The sequence below is a fragment of the Zonotrichia leucophrys genome, chromosome 3, assembly GCF_028769735.1.
Source record: "Zonotrichia leucophrys gambelii isolate GWCS_2022_RI chromosome 3, RI_Zleu_2.0, whole genome shotgun sequence".
Taxonomy (NCBI): Eukaryota; Metazoa; Chordata; class Aves; order Passeriformes; family Passerellidae; genus Zonotrichia; species Zonotrichia leucophrys.
Window position 1 is genome coordinate 8,388,584 of NC_088172.1, and position 19,827 is coordinate 8,408,410.

General features: G+C 35.5%; 1 protein-coding gene across 1 annotated transcript in view; it reads right to left on the reverse strand.

The window, feature by feature from the left end:
* Positions 1–19,827, reverse strand: part of EYS (eyes shut homolog) — a 704,733-nt gene that overhangs the window by 410,660 nt on the left and 274,246 nt on the right. The window contains exons 22-25 of the mRNA XM_064707313.1: positions 17,063–17,322; positions 9,581–9,677; positions 8,340–8,447; positions 7,612–7,757 (exon numbers count right to left, since the gene is read on the reverse strand). Of these exons, the coding sequence (XP_064563383.1) occupies positions 7,612–7,757; positions 8,340–8,447; positions 9,581–9,677; positions 17,063–17,322 (611 nt within the window). The remainder of the gene's footprint in view (positions 1–7,611; positions 7,758–8,339; positions 8,448–9,580; positions 9,678–17,062; positions 17,323–19,827) is intronic.

Here is a 19,827-nt window from a genome sequence, read left to right on the forward strand (position 1 = left end):
GATACACTAATATTAAAATTATATACCTATTATTATTATTACTATTATCATTAGTAGTAGTAGTAGTAGTTTTGATTTTCTTCTCCATTAGGCATGTTTTATGTTGTATGTAATGGTCTTATTTAAAACAGAAGCATTTTTATGCATTTTTTAGATTCAAATGACAATAAACGAAAAAATTTGCTGTTCAGCTAAAAATTCAGCTTCTCTTTCTCTTCTTGGAACACTAGAAATCACATTTGCTATGAGTAAAGCAATGCATTATTCACATTACAGTTTAAATATTCTGTCAGAGATAAGAACTGTTCTGTTCTTGGAGGTTTTCCAGATCCAACTGGACAAAGACTTGAGCATCGTGGTCTGACCCCATAGCTAAAACTGATTTCAGCAAGCAATTGGACTAGAGGCCTCAGAAGGACCCTTCCAACTTGATTTATTCTGATTCAAGAATGAAATTTCCCCTTTACAGCTTGATCCAGTAACCTAGTCAATGACAAAATGCATAGGATAGAAAGTATGATGTGGATACAAGGAAGCAAATGAAAATGCAACAAGTTTGTGATGATGGTATATGAAAAATTACTTGTGACTAGAATGTATTTTATTATACCCTTGTAATTTTTTTTTTACACTCTTTAATAAAAATCTGGTCAAATTCTACCTCTCCCATATAAATTCAAAATGATGCTATCATGGCACCTATTTTTTGGGAATAAGAAGCTCATCTTTATAGAACATGTTTTAACATATAGCATGCTGTGTTCTGCAAAGTGAAACCATCTGTCATTATTCATTGCTTTAGATATTTATTGCTGTGAACGACTGAAACATCCACAGATTCTTAAGTGATGAATTGCTTGTTTCTATCTTACTAGTTATATCTGATTAATTTGTTTCTTTCTTTCTAACTAGTTCCCAGTTGTTGTGGGTTAGGAACCATATTCCCCAATTCAGTGCTGGCATTAGAACCATGCTGCCTCTTCCCTTCCCCCCCTCCAACTGGAGGCACAAAAGGCAAAGATCAAGAGTTGAGACAAGAAAAATTTATTGGAAAGAACAATGAGATAAGGAAATTAGCAATAACAACAACATCAATTTGAAAAATTTACATGGAAAGCCCATGAAAATAAATAAATACTGGACAGTTTCCCCCAGCAGGTTTTCTTGACTGGAGGGACCCCCTCTCCCCAGAGGGGAGACTCCCTTTCCTCCTGCTCCCAACAATGACCTGAAGTGGTATAGAATAGCATCCCAGCCTTAGTCATACCCCTTTCTAGCTATTACAAAAATTAACCCTGTCCTGGCTAAAACCAGTCAAGAATTTTTCAGTCCACAGTAAAAAAAATGCAGCATGAGAAATAGTTATTGAAATATTCTTATATAATTTAAAATATTTTATTTTCTAAATGCTACAATAATTTAATATGAAGTATATTAAATTCATTTACAACTTACAGAAAGCTCAAAGAAATGTTATGGAGTCACAGAAGAATAGACTGGCATTATGATATGTAGTGTTCCTTTGTGGTGTTCTCACATTAGAGCCGCTTAAATGTTCCCTTGTCTCAGTATTTGTTGCAGAGTAATTTGTGTGGAAATTGAGATTTCAATCCCCTGGGTTTTTGTAACTCTTACAAAATAAACTCCTTTAAAGCATGCACAATGACATACTTAAATACATTCAAAGATCCCTCCAAAGTTACACTGGATGAAAAGTACAAAGTCTCTCCTAGTTAGCAGTAATAGCTAGGGAACAACTAACAGCTCTGGAGCTCCTAGGAGTGTATGTCACTTATCATGATTTTAGCATGGCTTTGACACTGTCTCCCACAATATTCCTGTACACAAGTTAGGACTTTATAGTCTGGAAGGGTGGACAACTAGATTGGCAAAAATTTGGTTGTTGTTAATTGATCATATTCTATCAGGATGCCTGTTAAAAAAGGAATATCGTCAACTCTACCACAAAGCTTAGAACGCTGGAAGGCTTAAGTCTGATCTTTAGTCATAAAACCTGAAGAAAGCTTTGCATGCCACAGATTCTTCCATGCCTTTTGTCACAAGGTTCCCCAGCCCACTGAGAAATAGGTCCACTTTTTTATTGTCCTTCCTTCTGCTCCCAATGTATATAAAAGGCTTTCTTATGGCATCGCACATTTTCACTATTCTCAGCTCCAGTGTAGCTTTTCCTTTCCTAATTTCAATTCTACAGACTTGGGCTATTCCTCCTAAGTAGCTCGTGCTTGCTCCTTTCACTGAATGTGTGCTTCTTCTCTGCATCTGAGCTCAGTCAGGTGTTTCCTATTCATCCCATTGGCCATACCTTCTTGAACACTCTTTCATGAACAAGGAGGAGCAGCAATGAAGCAAAGCTGCTACCAGATTAAGACTTAACTGTATAAAGTATGTCTTAAGGTTCTTCTTAGTAAGCCAGAAGTCACTTTGAGAGGAAAAAGAATGTTTGTGTCCTGACCTTGGCTCCCAGGAGAGACAGCGAGCAGTCCCGATTTGTCACTTCAGGCCAAATACTCAATGAGATTACACCTTACTGTTCTAGGTTCTTTCTGGCCTAGGACATCTTTCCTGAATAGTGTTCAAGCTCAACAAGTCCAGCAAAAGTGTCCTATCCTTTCCTAGCCAATCAGAATACAGCACAGACATTATAGCACATCTCAGAAAAATGCATGAAGCAAATTTGTGCCATTCTTATGGTGTGTTCACCAAAACTAAAGTTTTTCTAAAGTTCCCCAAACATATGTAAATACTCTAATATTAAAACTAAAAGTCAGACACCACAAACTCTACATTAAGTACAGAAATGAAGATCTGTCATTCTGCATGTTGTATTTGTTCTCAATGTGCCAGTCAGTTTTGGCCTCTTTATATGTAAGCTGCCTCTTGCTTTAACATGTCAAGGAGCATGCCATTAGATTCCTCCTATCCGACTAAATAAGTGGTCACTTCCGTTAGTAGTGTAGTTACTTTTCTTCCACTGGATATCAACAGCAAGGCTGCCATGAGGCTTGAGGAGTGCAGATGCAATCACTACCAGAGCTGACTGGCAGTACAAAGCTGTAAAAGCAGCTGGGAAGGTCAAAAAGACAAAGTAAACTTCTCTCCCTTTTAACTGATTAGATTTTGTGGGACATTTTTGTTGGGTGAACCTATTGTATGAAAAGTGGAGCAGTTTCCATTGTCACATAGATAAGATGAACAGCAGGGTCTGAGGCTGATGATAAGGAAGACTGGGCCTCAAAACTGACGTAAAAGATAAAATACAAACTGAGTTATTTAAGCCAAGATTTTGACTTCATTTAACATATAACTTAAGTACACACTTAGTCACTTCCAAATGTCAGTTTGTACTCATCTCATAGGGAAGATAAGAAAGAGAGATCTGTGCTTAACAGAATAACTATTTAAAGCTAAGGAATAATTACTGCTCTACAGAAATGACTGAAATCAGTGACTTCATGGTACTTAGTCATTTTTTGGCATCTTTTGGATGATAGCCAGTAATTGGCCATTTGAACAAGGATTTTGAATTCATATAGCTCACTTTAACGCACATTCTATTTTAGCCACTGAAATCTTATTTTTAATAATGACTGAAGGTGAGAAAGTGTTGATGGAGGAGCTGCAAGGCACCTTCTGTGAGAAGAGACCAGGGATTGCCTCATGACAGACACAGCTTCCTCTTTTAGCTTATAACCATTCCCCCTTGTTCTATCATTATGTGACATTTAAAGAGTCCCTCTGTAGGTTTCTCACAGCCCCCCTGTACAGACTTGAAGGCTGCTATAACATCTCTCTTCTCTTCTCCAGGCTTAACAGCCCCAAACTTTTTGGTCTGTCTCCACAGGAGAGGTGTTCCAATCCTCTAACCACTTTTTGTGACCTTCCTCTGGACTTATTCCAAAGGGTCTGTGTTGTTCTTATGCTGGGACACCTGAGCTAGACAGAGGTGGGAGTTTCCAGGAGCAAAGCAGAGAGGGAAAATCACCTCCCTCAATCTGCTGGCCACATTGCTTTTGCTGCAGTCCACAATATGGGTGGCTTTTTGGGCTGCAAGTGCCATGTTGACCTGACTTCCTTGTCAAACAGTTCCAGTTCGGGATTGTCTAGACTCACAAGCAAGACCTTGCACTTGGCCTTGCTGAGCTTCATGAGGTTCCCACAGGTCCATCTCTCCAGTGTGGCAAGGGCCCTCTGGATGTCATTCCTTCCCTCCAAGTAGATCAGCTGAGCCACGCAGCCTGGCGTCATTGGCAAACTTACTGAGAGTGCACTCAATGTTACTTTCTATGCTGCTGACCCATTAATTTTTTCATCTTTACTTTCTTTTCTTATTCTGTTGTTGAAAGGGACTGAAAGAACAGCTGGATGATCAGCTGGCAGCAGGACAAGTCAACCCAACGCATTTAAAGAAAACCCAAACACTTTAGTCTCTCAAAGAGATCTTAAAATTGTTTTCTTAGCCTCAAATAAAGAAGACCAGAAAGTAAAGTCTAAGGAATGATCAAGTCGTTCAATGAAGACAGTCACAATTTGGTAATCCTAGAACATTGTCAAATTAAGCAATTAAAAATTAACAAAGTTCTAGAGTCAAAAACGTGTATTCTTATTAAATCCATTTTACAGCAGAGTTGGTGACCCAGACACTTATGGTTTATACTTGAATATATAATAAATTTTTCATTAGTGAAAATTATTTCACTTGAAGCATGTCTAAATCATCTGGGTTATATTTTGACATAAGATTATTCAAGTGGCAAGATTTAGAAGAAGAGGTTAACACCTCAGCCATTAAAGTGACTTTCAGGGCAAGAGATCACAACACATTGTGTTTAAATACACATGTTATACTAAGAATTTGAAGTAAAATTAATATCAGTGTTTTTGTTAATTTTTTAATATCAAACTCAGTGACATATTGACATATATATTTTTTATAATTTTGTAGGAATGCACATTCAGAATGTGTCAGACAGCTTTGCATCAATGAAGGTATAGCTGTACTCCTAGATTACATTTTGCTTCTAGTTTTAATTTGCTGGTTAAATTCCATTTCATTTATAATTCCACAAACAGTCATGAAACTTCCACTTGTTTAAAGTGTATCTTCAGACTCCCTCATAAAGAACCTTGGTAACCTATCAAGCCAAAATAATTGTTACATATTCTTTGGCATCCTTAGATTATCAAAAAAATTCCTGTATTTGTAGTAACATTTACAAAATCAAAGCGTTCTGAAGTCATGTAGAGAAAAGCAGTCCCTGAGTAATACATATTTCAAAGGCTATTTTAGTGTAAAGAAGACTATGGAAGCAGAATGTTTTCTTACTCAAAATATCTATCCTCCATGCACATTAAGTCTCATTAGAAAACAAAAGGTTTAGTTGTTAGTTTCTTTAGATTTGAAGTATAAATTTAACAGTTATTGTTATAAGCACTAACATTCATTATGCCAGCCAACAAATAGCTGTCTAGACCAAACAGATTTTAGATTCAGTGACTCACAAGGTAGCTTCCATTTAGTGTTTTTATATCTAACACTCTGGTACCACCAACCTACAAGCAACAAGCAGTAACAGCTATGGTCTGAGTAAAGAGCTATTCTACTCAGAACTTTCAGAACTGCTTTATGAAATCACTTCTTATTTTGCTCTAGGAAATAAACAGTTTCTTATATGCCCAGATCACCAAAGTTTTATTCTCCAAAGTATCTGGTGTAAGGATTTTAGTCAGGGTGCATTAGTGATATTTAGAGCTTAGAAAGATCATTGTTGCTGCCAGTGAAATCATGTCAGAATACACCTGAGCATTTTTACTCTGAAAGGTGATCATCTTTTTTAAGTCTATGTGATATGCAAAGCATTAGATTTTATATTAGCAGTGTGGATAACAAACAATATTTTAATGGTTTACAAATTGTTTCTTAAGTATTTTTTTTAAATCTATTTAAAATGAAATAAAGTTATGAACAATGTAAAATAAATCCAAAATAAGATAAATCCATGGTGAAGTTAAAATTCTATTTTAAACTTAAATAACTTAAGAATTTAAAATAAAAGATACATTATATACCAAAATTTTAAAGGCAACAGAGCAGAGATCAGTGTTTAAAGACTGGCTTCTCTAAGACAGTAAATTACATGATGACCAGGAAAAACATTCGGAGTATCTAATAAAAGTTAGTAATTTAAAAATAAGATTTAATAAACAAAATGAAATATGCTAGCATAATTTGGCCCAAACAATTCAATGTATTTTAATTTGTTTCCAGTTTTCCTTCATTTATAAGCGTATAATATTTTAATAGTTGATGATTAAAATTCTTAGCATATTAAAACTTTTTTTAAATTTAACTGATTGTTGGAAACAATTCATGCTGTCATCTGTCTTTAAAGGGGCCTGTTCTTTGAAAGAAAAGTTCTTTCTAAATTACAGCTAATTGGAAAAAAAGAATCACAAAAAACCCAGAACAAAACCCAACATATTATCCTTGTTGGTTAAATATGTTAGAGAAAAGCACTAAAGTCAAACTGCTTTGTCAATAATGAAAAATCAAGACAAAAGCACACCTGCCGATTCCTTGTTCCTTTTCAAATTAGAATCTCCTAAGTGCTCATGTGCAGATGTCTTGTCTTTTATAAATATAACAGGGAATTCTTACAAAAACACGTACATAAATTTTAATACAACTGTTTTAATATTTATTCGAAATAACATCTGCAGCACCACTGCCTGATGAACAGAAGTTTCTGTGGCTCCCAAGAAGTACTACTTAGAACACAGGCCATCTGAAGAAAATATTGCAGGGGGAGGCTTTAAAATATTTAGGCAGGAAAATTATATATTTTTTTCATTTTTTGCTGTAATATCAAGGATAATTTTGAACAACAGTGCACAAGTGATATGTGGACTTAGATTTGTGGTGAATGGAAGAAGGATACACGGCTATATAGTAATTCCCATAACTGTACTTGTTCTTTGTTCTGAGGAGAATTACATTCCTCTCAGTTCAGTGGATGCAAATTGCATCCTTTTTTATCTTGTACTTTATGTGGTATTCATCACAGGCTGGGATAAATAGGAAAAACATTTTTATGCAGAAAAAAATGTAGAAATGATTCAATTTGAGGAAACAACTAAATATTTCTGCAGTCATATGATCCCGTATGTTTTCATGTTGCTTAAGATGGATCTATTAAAACATTATGTATGAACTAGCTCAGCAGCACACTGAACATTTAAATGAAAGTCAACATCATTTTAGGGAAATTTTACTGCATCTCTACCCATTAAATATTTTTTCCTGACTCTGTGAAAATGTACAGATTAGCACTAAAGGCAATGGTGTCAATCAAACGGGTCAAAAGTCAAGGTGTTTCTATGGTTCTGTACAAATTCAAATGACCAGGTAGCATATTGATAATTCAAGTCTTAATATCAATAATCTTGAGCTATTTCAGGAGAATTAGATAAAACTATTTTTAAGTTAGTATTGATTTATCCTCCAATAAGGAGATTAATTACTGTTCTTGCTATAATATTAAAACCATGCAAAACCTGTGAAATAAGCTGCTTGGCTGTAAGAGTAGATCATACCTGTAAATCCAGGTAGACAGAGACACCGATAGCCTCCAAGCCTGTTGATGCAGCTTCCTCCATGTAAACAAGGCAAAGTTTCACACTCATTTACATCCATCTCACACAGAGACCCGTAGTATCCAGGTGCACAGTTACAAATGAATCTTTAGAAAAAGAAAAATCAGGTATGTCAATGGAAGTAACAATGGGATCTATTGCAATACTTTAAAGCCATATGAATCTCCTGATGCCAAGCTGGTGTCCCTAATCCTCATCCATATTAAAATAATGAACAGAGTTTTCTCATTTCCATGTTTCAGAAGCAAAGAGGGTGATTTACTTTTTGTTAAATTAATAGAACAATTTGGCACAGTAATTTTGACTGAAGATTTAAGAAATTACTTAAGGGCTAGTGATCTGGCGCAAGTCTCTGAATAACTTGTGAAGTGCTGTTGAACAAACACAGGGCTTGTACCAATCTAACAATATCAATTTTCTTCTATTTCAGTCTTTTTCCAAATTAAAAACAAACAAACAAAAAAAAATTAAGGAGGAAAAGGACAAGTTATGCAAAATACATTTTCCTTTCTATCTTTCTTTAAGGTCACATAGGAATCAAAAAACTGAGCCAGTAGCATTTGCTTAGTACATTGTAACTTGTATGGTGAAGGTTCCATCCTTCACCATAATAAACCCATAATTAACATAAGGAAGTCAGGGAAACTTGTAATTTAGTAGTGACTGACCTGTTTATGAGATCCAGGCAAGTTCCATTGTTCTTGCACGGTCTTGATAAGCATTCATTAATCTCCACTTCACATAGGGTCCCAGTAAAGCCATGTTGGCAGGAGCACCTAGCAAAAAGGATATCACTATATTACTTTTAAGGTCATTACAAAAATTCAGGAAAAATATGGCAGATGTTGGGAGGTATTAATTAAATAGTACCAAAATCATGTTTGCTTTTTACTGGTTACTGCAAAGGGCAGTATTTAACAAGCGCCAACAAGTAGAGTGTCTGAAGCCCTTGGTTATCATTAGCTGAAGGCCACAGGCTTTGTGCTGACCCCACTGTGCAAGGGCTTATTTAGAATTCGCCTTGGCCTGAGCTGCTTTTCTCTCGTTTTGACACCTGCCCTGCAGCCAGCTGACTGATGCCCCTCATACTATAGCTTCAGCTCTGGAATGGCATCTGCAGCAAGGGTGTGAGACACTGAGATGACCAGGGTGTTACAAATAATAGCCTTTTGTGTTCCACTCCTGAAGGATGGGATGACATCCAGAGGGATGAAGACAACTTTGAGAGATGGACCCTTAGGAATTACATGAGATTTAATGAGACCAAGTGCGAGGTGCTGCAGCTGGGTCAAAGCAACGCTGATATCAACATGGGCTGGGGGATGAGCAGATTGAGAGTAGCCCTGCTGAGAAGGACTAGGGAGTGCTGGTAAGTGAGAGGCTTCAAGAAAGCTTGACTGAAGATGTGAAACAACCCACTGTGAACATCTTAGTTCTCCTGACAAAGACTTCCAGATGCTAGTGACCTGCAATAAGACTGCCAGTTCTCGAAGAAGAACAAGATCACTGATCACAGGATGCACGCAGACTTTGTAAGGGTGATCAAAGAGACATAATTGCAAGATTTCTTATGTAGCAGCTATAACTATATTCTTCATTAAGTTTTTCTATTGATTTCAACTCAGATTGTTTGTACTACTGTAAGTGGACTAACAACTCTGCTTTTTTAAATTGGATCCTTTTGATTTTAATTAGTCCTACAATAAATTCTTGGGGTCATACTTATGGTGAATATGTATTACTTTTTGCACACAAGAAGATTTAAACTATAATGTAACTGTCAAACACATTACAAACCCTGCCCCCCTTCACTGAAGGTCAGCAAACACTAGACATTCAGAGTACAAAAGGAAAAGCTAGATGATAAGAAGCCATGTATCATATCTGTCATTCAAGTAATTTTCCTGACCTGTAGTGGTTGACCCCATCCACACAGAGACCTCCATTCTGGCATGGGTGGGAGATGCACTCGTCACTGTTAACTTCGCAGTAAGTGCCCTCAAATCCTGAAACACAGATTTCATTAATGGTGAATGAACGAACTCAACTACTTCATATGTGAATTAATAGGTCACAGATTCTCGTGGGCATTTGGCTATCTGAGCCCAGGACTAACTCAGACAATGAAAGTGGCTGGCTTCAGCTGCGCTCAAAGCTGTTTAATAAAGTCCTGAGAGAAGCATCAGCAATGGCTACCTCTTCTCTTTGGGGCATTTAAGCTGCAGCTCTTTGTCCCTGGTGTCTGACTGAGCTGTGCTGCAGCCATGGCCAATGCCTAGCTGTGCAGTATGCTGACTTTGGCATACAGACAGGCTCCCTGGCTTGCCCCTGGAGCTGCCCCATTCCCTGTAGCCTTGACTGGCCCCTTCTGCTGTTCCTGGACACAGCCACTGGTGCTGCCCTGCCGTGCCTCGTTCACATCCTGTCAGACTTGTGGCTGACTGCTGCTTCTGAAGGAGCCAACCCTTACTGCTCACTGACCCGAAGAAATTAGAACTACAAGTAGAAGTAACCCTGAAAGAACTTCCTTCAACTATTTTTGTTCCTTAGCTTCAGCTAGTTGATTTCCAGACAGTATATGAAGTCTCAACATACTTTAATGAATCAGAGAGAGCAGATTTGGATAGAGCATCTGGATAAATATCCTGGAGAAATGCAACCCATTTTAAAGGACAGAAAAGCTTTCTTGGAGAGTGTGGGACAAAGTCAGAAACTAAAAGCTAATTCAGTAATTAATATATTAGAGAGTAGTGGAAGTTAGAGGACCACATTTATTCAAAGCAGTCAGTAGCTGAGAAAAAAAACAACTGGTTTTATATTTAGTGAAGACAAAATGTGATTAAGGTCTTATCTGCACAGTACATCACTTGCATAATACATTACATTTGCCTGTGTAAGTGTTCCAGAATATGTACTAAAATGAAATAAGACAGTTTTCAGTGATACATGAACCCTATTTTTGCTCTTAGACAGCACACTGCATCTTGTAGCATTTGCATAAATACATGTTCTCCTAAATGCATCTTTGTGGTGAAATTCTATACATACCATGGAGAAACTATAGCTACTCAGTTGAATTTTGCACAAATTCAATGTATTTGTTTTCAATTGATGGAGAAATGAAACCATTGCGATGAGAAAACTATTTGCATTGTACTATATGTGAGTGCTGATTGCAGGTTGCCTAATGACCGTAAAGAGAGTTCACCCAAGTGATTTTGAACATCACTGATATAGAAAAATTAAATTGAAACAGCTTTAAATTTTGCTATTAATATGGCAACGGTTCTACTGAATTCTTTATTAAAACAATAAGCTTTACTTTTTTAGATACCCCAATAAGAATAGTATTTTTTGGTTATGTTTTGTATTTGTGGTTTTCAAAGTACTTAAAGAAGGTGAGGAAATAATAAAAGACCACTGTTAGAATAGTATGGCTTATTTTTGTCTAGAGAAAATCTTGACTGGAAGAAATAAGTGTCTTGGTCAGAGTTCCAAAGAAAGCTGTAGAAAGAAATCTCTGTTGGTACTCCAATATATGATCTAAACATGAGAATATATCAAAGCAGTTGGTATTTTCTTCTTATCAGGATTATTTCTATTCAATAATTTTTGGGCCTCACTGAAATGAACTGCTAATATTTGCTGAAGATTTCACAGCAATGTCACTATAAAGCTGGGAAAATAAAGCCTGGAACATTTCTCAAAATAGCCTTTCAATTATAGTCATTTATGTTGTTATGATATTATTTTTTTCTAGAAATTTCTTGAGCATGAAAGGATACCCTCATTTATTTTCTATTTGTACGTTTCACAAAATTAAAACCCAACAATAAAATCAAAACTAAATCAAAACAAAAAGGTCCAAAACAAACCAGCAAAAAATCCCTACCAATCCCCCCCAAAAAGCTGTGAAAGAATGGTCATAATAGCAAGAAAAATTGTGTCTCAGTGTTCTGTTTTGAAATATATCTCTCAGCACAGAAAAAATTGTATTCTGAATTGTTTAGTTTACTATGTGCAAATGAGCCTGAACCACAGTGAGCCATCCAAACACTTTTCTTATCTGTAGCACGTGTAATCTGCATCTTAATGCTCCTGAACCTTCATCTATTCCTGCCTGTACTTCGATTAAGAAAAAAAGAAAGATAAAAGAACTATAAACTAGTACACCATGGACCAAGTTAGATTCTAGGCCTGGTTGTGTGAGTAGGCAGAAGTCACTGACATACAAAATATTCAGCAGGTGTTTGATACATGCAATTCAGTGCCACTGAGTAAGAGCAGAAAAATTCACAACACTGGTTTAATAAAGAAATTGGAGGGCATTAGTGCAGATAAGACATTAGGACTCATAGGACTATTTGTAGTCAATTTCCTCATCTGCAATTTCTATTTTATTTGTAATGCTTGAAATTTCTAAAACTAAATTTGATTACTGAGTGGAAGGCTGTCAATGGGCAGGGAAAATGGAACTTTACTGAAAAGGATGCACTGAAGGTAAACCAATGTAACATTATAAATAACTCACAGATATAGATATATTTTAGCTTTATAATGCTATTGCAATTAGTTTAAAACATTTGTGAATGTATTGAACATGCATAGATATATTTGAGGAAGTATTTAAGTAAGGGTAATTTTTGTAGTAACATAACATATTCCAGACTTTCAGAAATTAACAGAGATAAAAAAAACTTGAAAATTATTAAAGTTTCTTTATTACAGTGTTACAAAATAAAATCTTATTTCTGTCTATTTTTAATTGTTCAGGTGGTGTGAAAGTTATTTTAAAGATATGAGGTCTAGGAACATCTGGATAGCTGTTACTTAAGATGAGACAGATGCTGGTTTTACTTCTGTTTCTCTGAAATATAGGAAATCCTGCATTTGTCAACTCTGTCTATGGGGCTTCTGGGAGTTGCAAAGCTATGGAATATGCAGCTAAATATCTGCTGTCACAGTTATTTCCATTGTAGAGAAATATTACAGAATTGACCTCTGCAGGTAACAGGATTCTAATGGGATTCTTTTGCCCTAATCTCTCTACTGTTTCGCTCATCAGAACAGTACCATAGATGTTTCTCTCCTTACCATGAACTATTTATGAACCAATGTTTGCAAACAGCAGAGATATAATAGCAGTCCCATAATCATTAGTTCAGGTACTTAGGTTGTTCAGCATAACATAAGTAGGTACATGAATCAAAATCAGAGGTGTGTAAAATATTAGGCACTGTAAAAAGGCTATTTCCCTCTGTAAATTATGTATGCATACGTCTGAAAAAGAAACTGGCACTGAAGGACTCAGAAATTTGACAATGGCAAACTCCAATTTGAACAACTTGTTTTTCTTCATCTATTTATTATTTCTGCTTGGTAGTATAAATTTTGTACATTATGATAATTTTCACCTAGCCTTGTTTCAGGCATTGGCTGAAAAATATTTTGCCTCGGTTCAAATTTCTAGCTATAAGGTGCTATAGACCAAATAAAAATGATCACTAGCATCTAGAACAAAGAGTAGGTGTCATGGGAAAGCTATTGACAGGAGACTGATAAAAGAGGTGAAAAAGTCCAGGGAAAATCTGTTTAAAACAAGGGCTTCAAAAATTGCCTTGAAGCATAAAGAATGTATTGCTTTTAGAAAGGACAAAGAAAAAATAGAATGCATAATTCCAGTAAAAACTGTTGCTATTGTTTCTCCTTAGAGATGAGTCCTTTTTATAGATTTCCCTGGAACAATACACATAATTTCATTGCACCCTAAAACTGATGGCTTTAACCTTAAGCCCCATGCATAAACCAGTTTTTCAACTTCTCAGTTTCTAGCTTTGTATTTTTAAAGCTGCAATGAGGATAAATAGGATGACAAAGCCTTTGTGTACTTGTGTGCTGTAATGACAAATGTTGCTACCTCCTGTTCTTTTTTCTCCTCGCTAAAACTGTGTGCTTCCAAAAGCTGTGAAATTAAAAAAAAACAACAAAAAAAAATGCAAACAAACCCCAAACCCCCCAATTTTACAGCAAAATCACAAGAGGCAACTGGTCATGAATTCAGCCTGCCTACCACCTGAAAGATTTTTCCTAAGCTGCCTAAATAGTAGGCAGAGCGACATAAACATTCTCTAGCATTATCCATTTCACTTTATATGTCTACTTTTGTGTGAAATGAAGTACATCAGAAAATAATACCTGCTTAATGTATTACTGTGGACATCTACAATCCAGACATTTCCAGTTTACTTCTTTCAATAATACATACATTATTATATTGGTCCAATCTCCCTTCTACCATAACTCATTAAGATGTTACTGAGTTAACACAAATGCTGGCCAAATAATCCATATTTCTGAAAAGAGTAGGTAAAGCTTTGGTATGAACTCTCTCTATATGTATGCAATACTTAATGTGTAATATGTAGCATTTCCTGATAATTTTTCTATCACAGCCTAACATGTTTATGCAAAATTGTTTTCATTGTAATAAGGAGGCTGCATGAACATCCTGAGGTTATCCTATCCATATTACTTGGACTAGTGAAGAAAGTTCTACATCTGATTTTAAAGAGAGATTAGTTTCCACCTTCTAAGAAGCAGGAATTCTAGGAACCACTTTAATTCAGCAATCTTGGCCTTCTCTTCCTCTCTTTAAGTCTGCAACAACTCTGCCTTCCCTACTAGCTTGTCTTGCTACTATATAGCTACTATAACAATAACTACTAATAGTTCTCATAAAAGAATAAATCGCAGTTAAAAAAAGTCTTATTAGAAAACACGAGATATTTTCTGGCCTTGTAGTTTATGGTTGCAAATTATCCTGTTATTCTCTGCAATATTTATGTGCTTATAATTACACAGGTTTCACACTTTCTTAAAACTGTTATCTTTTATCGCCCATTTCATCATTAATTAAACTTGTTCATCAGTTCCAGCAGAGAGCTGATCTTGCACTCAGTAGTTGTATGCCCTCTCATAGTTTTCCTTGATTCTGAATACATTTTTTCAGTATTTTTTTTTCTTGGAACACAATTCTTAGAAAGCATCACTATTTTTACCAAAATGTCTTATCTCTCTTTCGGGTTGCCTCTAAAACACTAACAATTTTGTGCTTGCATTATCTAGAAGAGCATGGTCTAATGCCTAGACTCTTGCTTATTTACCCTCTATTTTACTTAGTTGAATTGCTCTTTGAATCTTTCTCATGTAGACCTTTAGGGGAATTTACGAATAGTGGCCAAGACTCAGCTACAAATATTTCAACATTATTTAAATTATATAGTCTTGCTTACATCTCCTGCCTTGCTTTTCTGTTACACTAAATTTTCAGTTCTATTATTAAGATTAATTCTAAGAATGGATTCTCTAATACTGGAAAGACATGTTGATAAATTAAGCAATAAAAATCCTGCTATTTGCCCTAAGTTTTCCATTCCTCCTGTTTTGTTTGCATTTAGTCTGTATTATTTAAGGAGATTCAGTGCTGGCTATATGATTAACAGCTCAAACCCATATGTCCTCACAACTGTCTTGATCAAACCCTTGCTTATCAATTACTGGTAAAGTATTTAAGAGGGGTTTTCTCCACACCTCTTGGGAAACTTGTTCTACAGCAGTGATTCTTAAGCTTTTGCAACAATGGCCCTCCCTTCAACATTTTTGCAACCTTGAATATACCATCGTGCAATTGTAAAGTTCATAACTTTTTAAGCTGTTTAACATGCTTCTGTGGACAATTTGACTTAAAGTCATGGTTTAACACTGTTCCATGATCTATGATATGAGAGCCCAGTTTTGTTACACAAATATTATAATCTATCTCTTTGAAGGAAAAAAAACATCTGTATCTAGGGCAACAGCTCAAGAGGAAGTTTTACATTAACAGTATTTGTAGAATTCTAGAACTCTTTATAGCAAAATCAGACAGCTATAGTTCCCCAATGTACATACAGGAACAAAGATGCAACTTTGTTTTATACTACAGCTAATCATGACTTAATCACCTTCCTACCAATTTGCTGTGGTAATTCTGTCCTAAACTAACATCTTACATCAACTTTGATTCTGCCCAATTCATGTTCTATCAGCTTTTATCTTCTCTGACCTAGCCAACACAAATCCTCTTTTTCTTCTAAATATGTACCACTGGCAGTGGTATAATTTATGGTCCTGTTGTACCCATCTCAGATATGGTGTTCTATGATATGGTGTTCTCACGTAGCTGTTAAAATTTGGTAAGCACTGCTACATTTTGTGATTCCTGTTACATCAGACTCAACCTTTCTAATGACCAGACTGTTAGCTACTGGCAAGTTTAATCCACATGCCATTTACTACTAAGTCAAGTGTTTTGGAGTAATCTACCTATGTTTTTGAAAACCAGCTTTTCTAAAGATGCTTCACTAAGCAACTTGCACACCTCCCCAGGGATGTTTGGGTTTTTTCTCAGCAGTTTGCGGTAACATTTACCTTAAAAGTAACAAACCCAAGGTATTATATGCTCCTCATTCCCAAATATTATATCCATATCTTTGTGGCTTAATAAATGACAAATAATATTATTGTCATGTAACACTGCAGTTATCTGCTAGCCTTTGTCCCTAAGAGACCCCTAGCTTTACAGGCATAACTGTGAAAACTTCAAAATCCTGCTCCAATTCCAGTTTCAGTAATTGTACTCCCCTGCTACTTAAATTTTCTAACTTTTCAGTACAGTTGTTAATTAGTTAATGTGTTCTTCAATTCCTACATGGAAATGTGTAGCAATGTTCTGCACAGTTAAACTGTTGCTCTGTTCCACCTTAGCAGTTCTTGTACATTGGGGGTGAGATTGTGTCTTTTAAGCCATGGCCCAGGGAAGCTGTCAGCACCTGCTGTGATTTGGTTCCTTGTGCATACAGGGAGAAACCCACTATATCCATTAAGCAAGGGAAGATTACTTCCCTGATGTGCCAGGCCTTCCTGACAGCTCAGCGGGAAAAGAAACAATTTCCAACTTGCTCCGATTTTTGTACTTCCACCAATTTGCATACATTTTTTCTAAATCTGCCTGTCTGTTTTGTCAATTTAGTTTGTCTTCGCTGGCCAGGTGCATGTCTCTCTCTATGTCATTGTAACAATTGACTGAGAAATACTGATTCTGAGTGCTGAATTTAAGCCACCATAGATTTAATAAGTATTGTAAAATAAGAAATTAATAATAAGTAAACTGACAGCTATCTTTCCAGTCTTTTAATACAACTGATAAATCTTCTGCAATTCATAATGGTTTTATGTTCTTTGAAACATATTCTTTTCCACTTACATTAAAGATTGTGACAAATTCAATATATATTTGCAATTTTCCAGAGCACAACAGAAAATCGAAGAAATTAACTATTCCAGTTCTCACCTGTTTTGCAAATGCACATTGGATTTCCATCTACTTGTGCCAAGCAGGTTGAATTGTTTATGCATGGATTGTAAGGCAGCTCACAGGGACTGAAGCGCTGGTGGCAGAAGTCACCAGTGTAAAATGGAGGGCAAATGCATACAAACTGCCCCGGCTTCACAGACTCAAAACAGGTGGCTCCATTCAAGCATGGTTCAGATGCACATTCATTTATGTCTTCACTGCAGTCTGGCCCTGTCCACCCTGATGTACATGTGCATCTGCAGGGGTGAAAAAAATAAAAAAGAAAAAGAGCATTGACATGGCAGAATAAAAATTAACAGCTTGGCCTGATCACTTCCAACCCTTTCTATTTTAAAAATAACAAAAAAATTTAAAACAATATCAATAATACATTTCTGTGACTAGTTTTTCTTTTCCTGGCAATTGTATCAGAATGCATTATGAATAAAAGTTATATTCAGGTTATTATCCCAGAATGTACCTGAGGATAAATAAATAAAAGCAAAAGGACTTATTCTAAGTCATAGTATCACTTGGAGAACTATCTGGTTTAGGAAATGCAGATAGAATCATGTTTAGACCATTTTTAAGATGAAAAAAGAACACAAATTATCAAACATGAAAAGTAAATCTTCTAAATGTTAAGGATTAGAAGTACACCTTTTCACATGTGTGAAACTAGTAAGTACTCCAATGTTTGGGATGAAATGCATCAGGTAGCATATCCAGTACGTTTAAGAATGTAGGAATCATGAGGGATCCTAATTTCATTGGATTCTTTCTCTTTTTTGAATGCTTTTGTGGAGATCTGATAATTATAATACAGGAGAAAAAACTTCAACCAAAATCTAAATTACATCTGAATGTAAGGAACCCATCTACATGAATTAGATAAATATCTTTTGTTATTCACAATATACATAAGATATGGTTCTGTAAATTCAAAGGAAACAATTTGCTAATGCTTCAAAGCTTGCAGAGCCAAATTTCTTCACTAGCTGCAATAAAAGAGGCCTCTATGTACTTTAAAAGTCATACATTCCTCTTACTTTCACTGTAAATAAAATTGAATTTAATTTTATTTTTGCAGATATTTGGCAGGACAAGATACAATATGAAAGATGAACTATTCCAGCTCTTGTCTACTTTGATCAATATTGATTTCAGGCATTAAATCATTCAAATATATCTTCATAGTTATAATTTGATAAGAAAAATTGTTCTTGAATAACAAAAAGGTCGTTTAATGGAGAATCTGTTGTGTGGTTCTGTTCTGTAAGGCACAGGTATTTCTTGCCACATGAAAAGAAAATTTCACCCCTTAAAAGAACCCAGTCTTTTCTTTCAGATTTTTTCTTGTGTTCTGTGTTATTTAGTTGTGGGATACAATCACCATGGCTCATAAAAAGAATATTACAAAGGAATTTTATTTATACCTTTAAAGGCCTGAGTATTTTAGCATTAAGGATTTAAAAATCAGATTACTGTATTTTTCTCATGTTAAAAACTAATAGCCATTACTATCAAAAATCATTCAGACATTTTTAAAATAACTGACAATAATCACATTTCAGAACTCATAATTTAAAATACTTAAAACATACTTTTGGAAATATGGTTAAAACCAATTTCTTTTTATTCTCTGCTTATGCATAAAAATCATACCTGCTTTTGATATACATGGCAGAATGCATTTATTATCTAGAAGCAGCATCCACTGAATAACACTGCATGCCCAATTAGTGTTTGACTGAATTTTCTCTTAAGTAGTCAATATATAAAAGCATCAGACTCTTACAAATTAAGCATCTCCAAATGTTTCATAGTGAACATAGGAGAACAGTGACCCAACAGATGTTAATTGTTTTGCAGCTGCTCTTTCTTTTTGTTGACTTCTTTCATGAAGTTGTGAATAAATTACTACTGATGCAGTACTACAAATTGGTATGTAGCACTTGGCTATGCTCCATTTTTAGCTTAAAAAGCTCATTAAGTTGAGAGCCTTTCACTTTGTATTAGGAGAACACGGTTCAGTAATGACCTGGTCCAGCTTTATGGACATAACTGAGGTGCAGAGGAGCAAACATTAAACACATTTCATTCCCCTTTTTTCCCTAATGAGTTTCATAACTGCCTTTGAGTTATCAAAACTGTTCTGTGTGACTACAGGGAACACCAGGTCACTGAAACACAGCAGTTATCTACATTGCACAACCAGCCAGTGCTACCCTGGCTTCATGCCAGCTCCCAGCTGAGGTGCAACAGTCAATATTAATGCAAAGGAGACAATTAATAACAGAGCTTTTTGTCCTCTTTTCTGGATTATTAAAAAGAGTTACTGGAAGTCTCATTAAATGTGAGAAAAATAAATACATAGAAGCATCTATCCTGAGGCCCAGTTTTAAGAATCAAGACGAGATTTTGTGTTAATGAGGACAGTTATTTAAAAAAATGTAAGGAGGTGTTAGGAGGACTATTAAAAGTGAATTATAAATTAAGGTATTATAACTGTTATTCTTGGAAACTAACTGATCAAAAGGCAAAAATCCAAACACTTTTTCAAAATGACTAATTTTTTTCACTTCATCACAAAAATAAAGATGATTTCTAGAATTCTCAGGGGGAAAAAAGGCTGATATATGCTTTTAAGAGTCCATATAAAGATAGTCAAAGCTGAATTTCTTTCTATTGTCTTAACAACTTGCCAACATCAGTATCTTTCTTTCCAATAACCAAATCCAAATACACCCACTGATATTAGA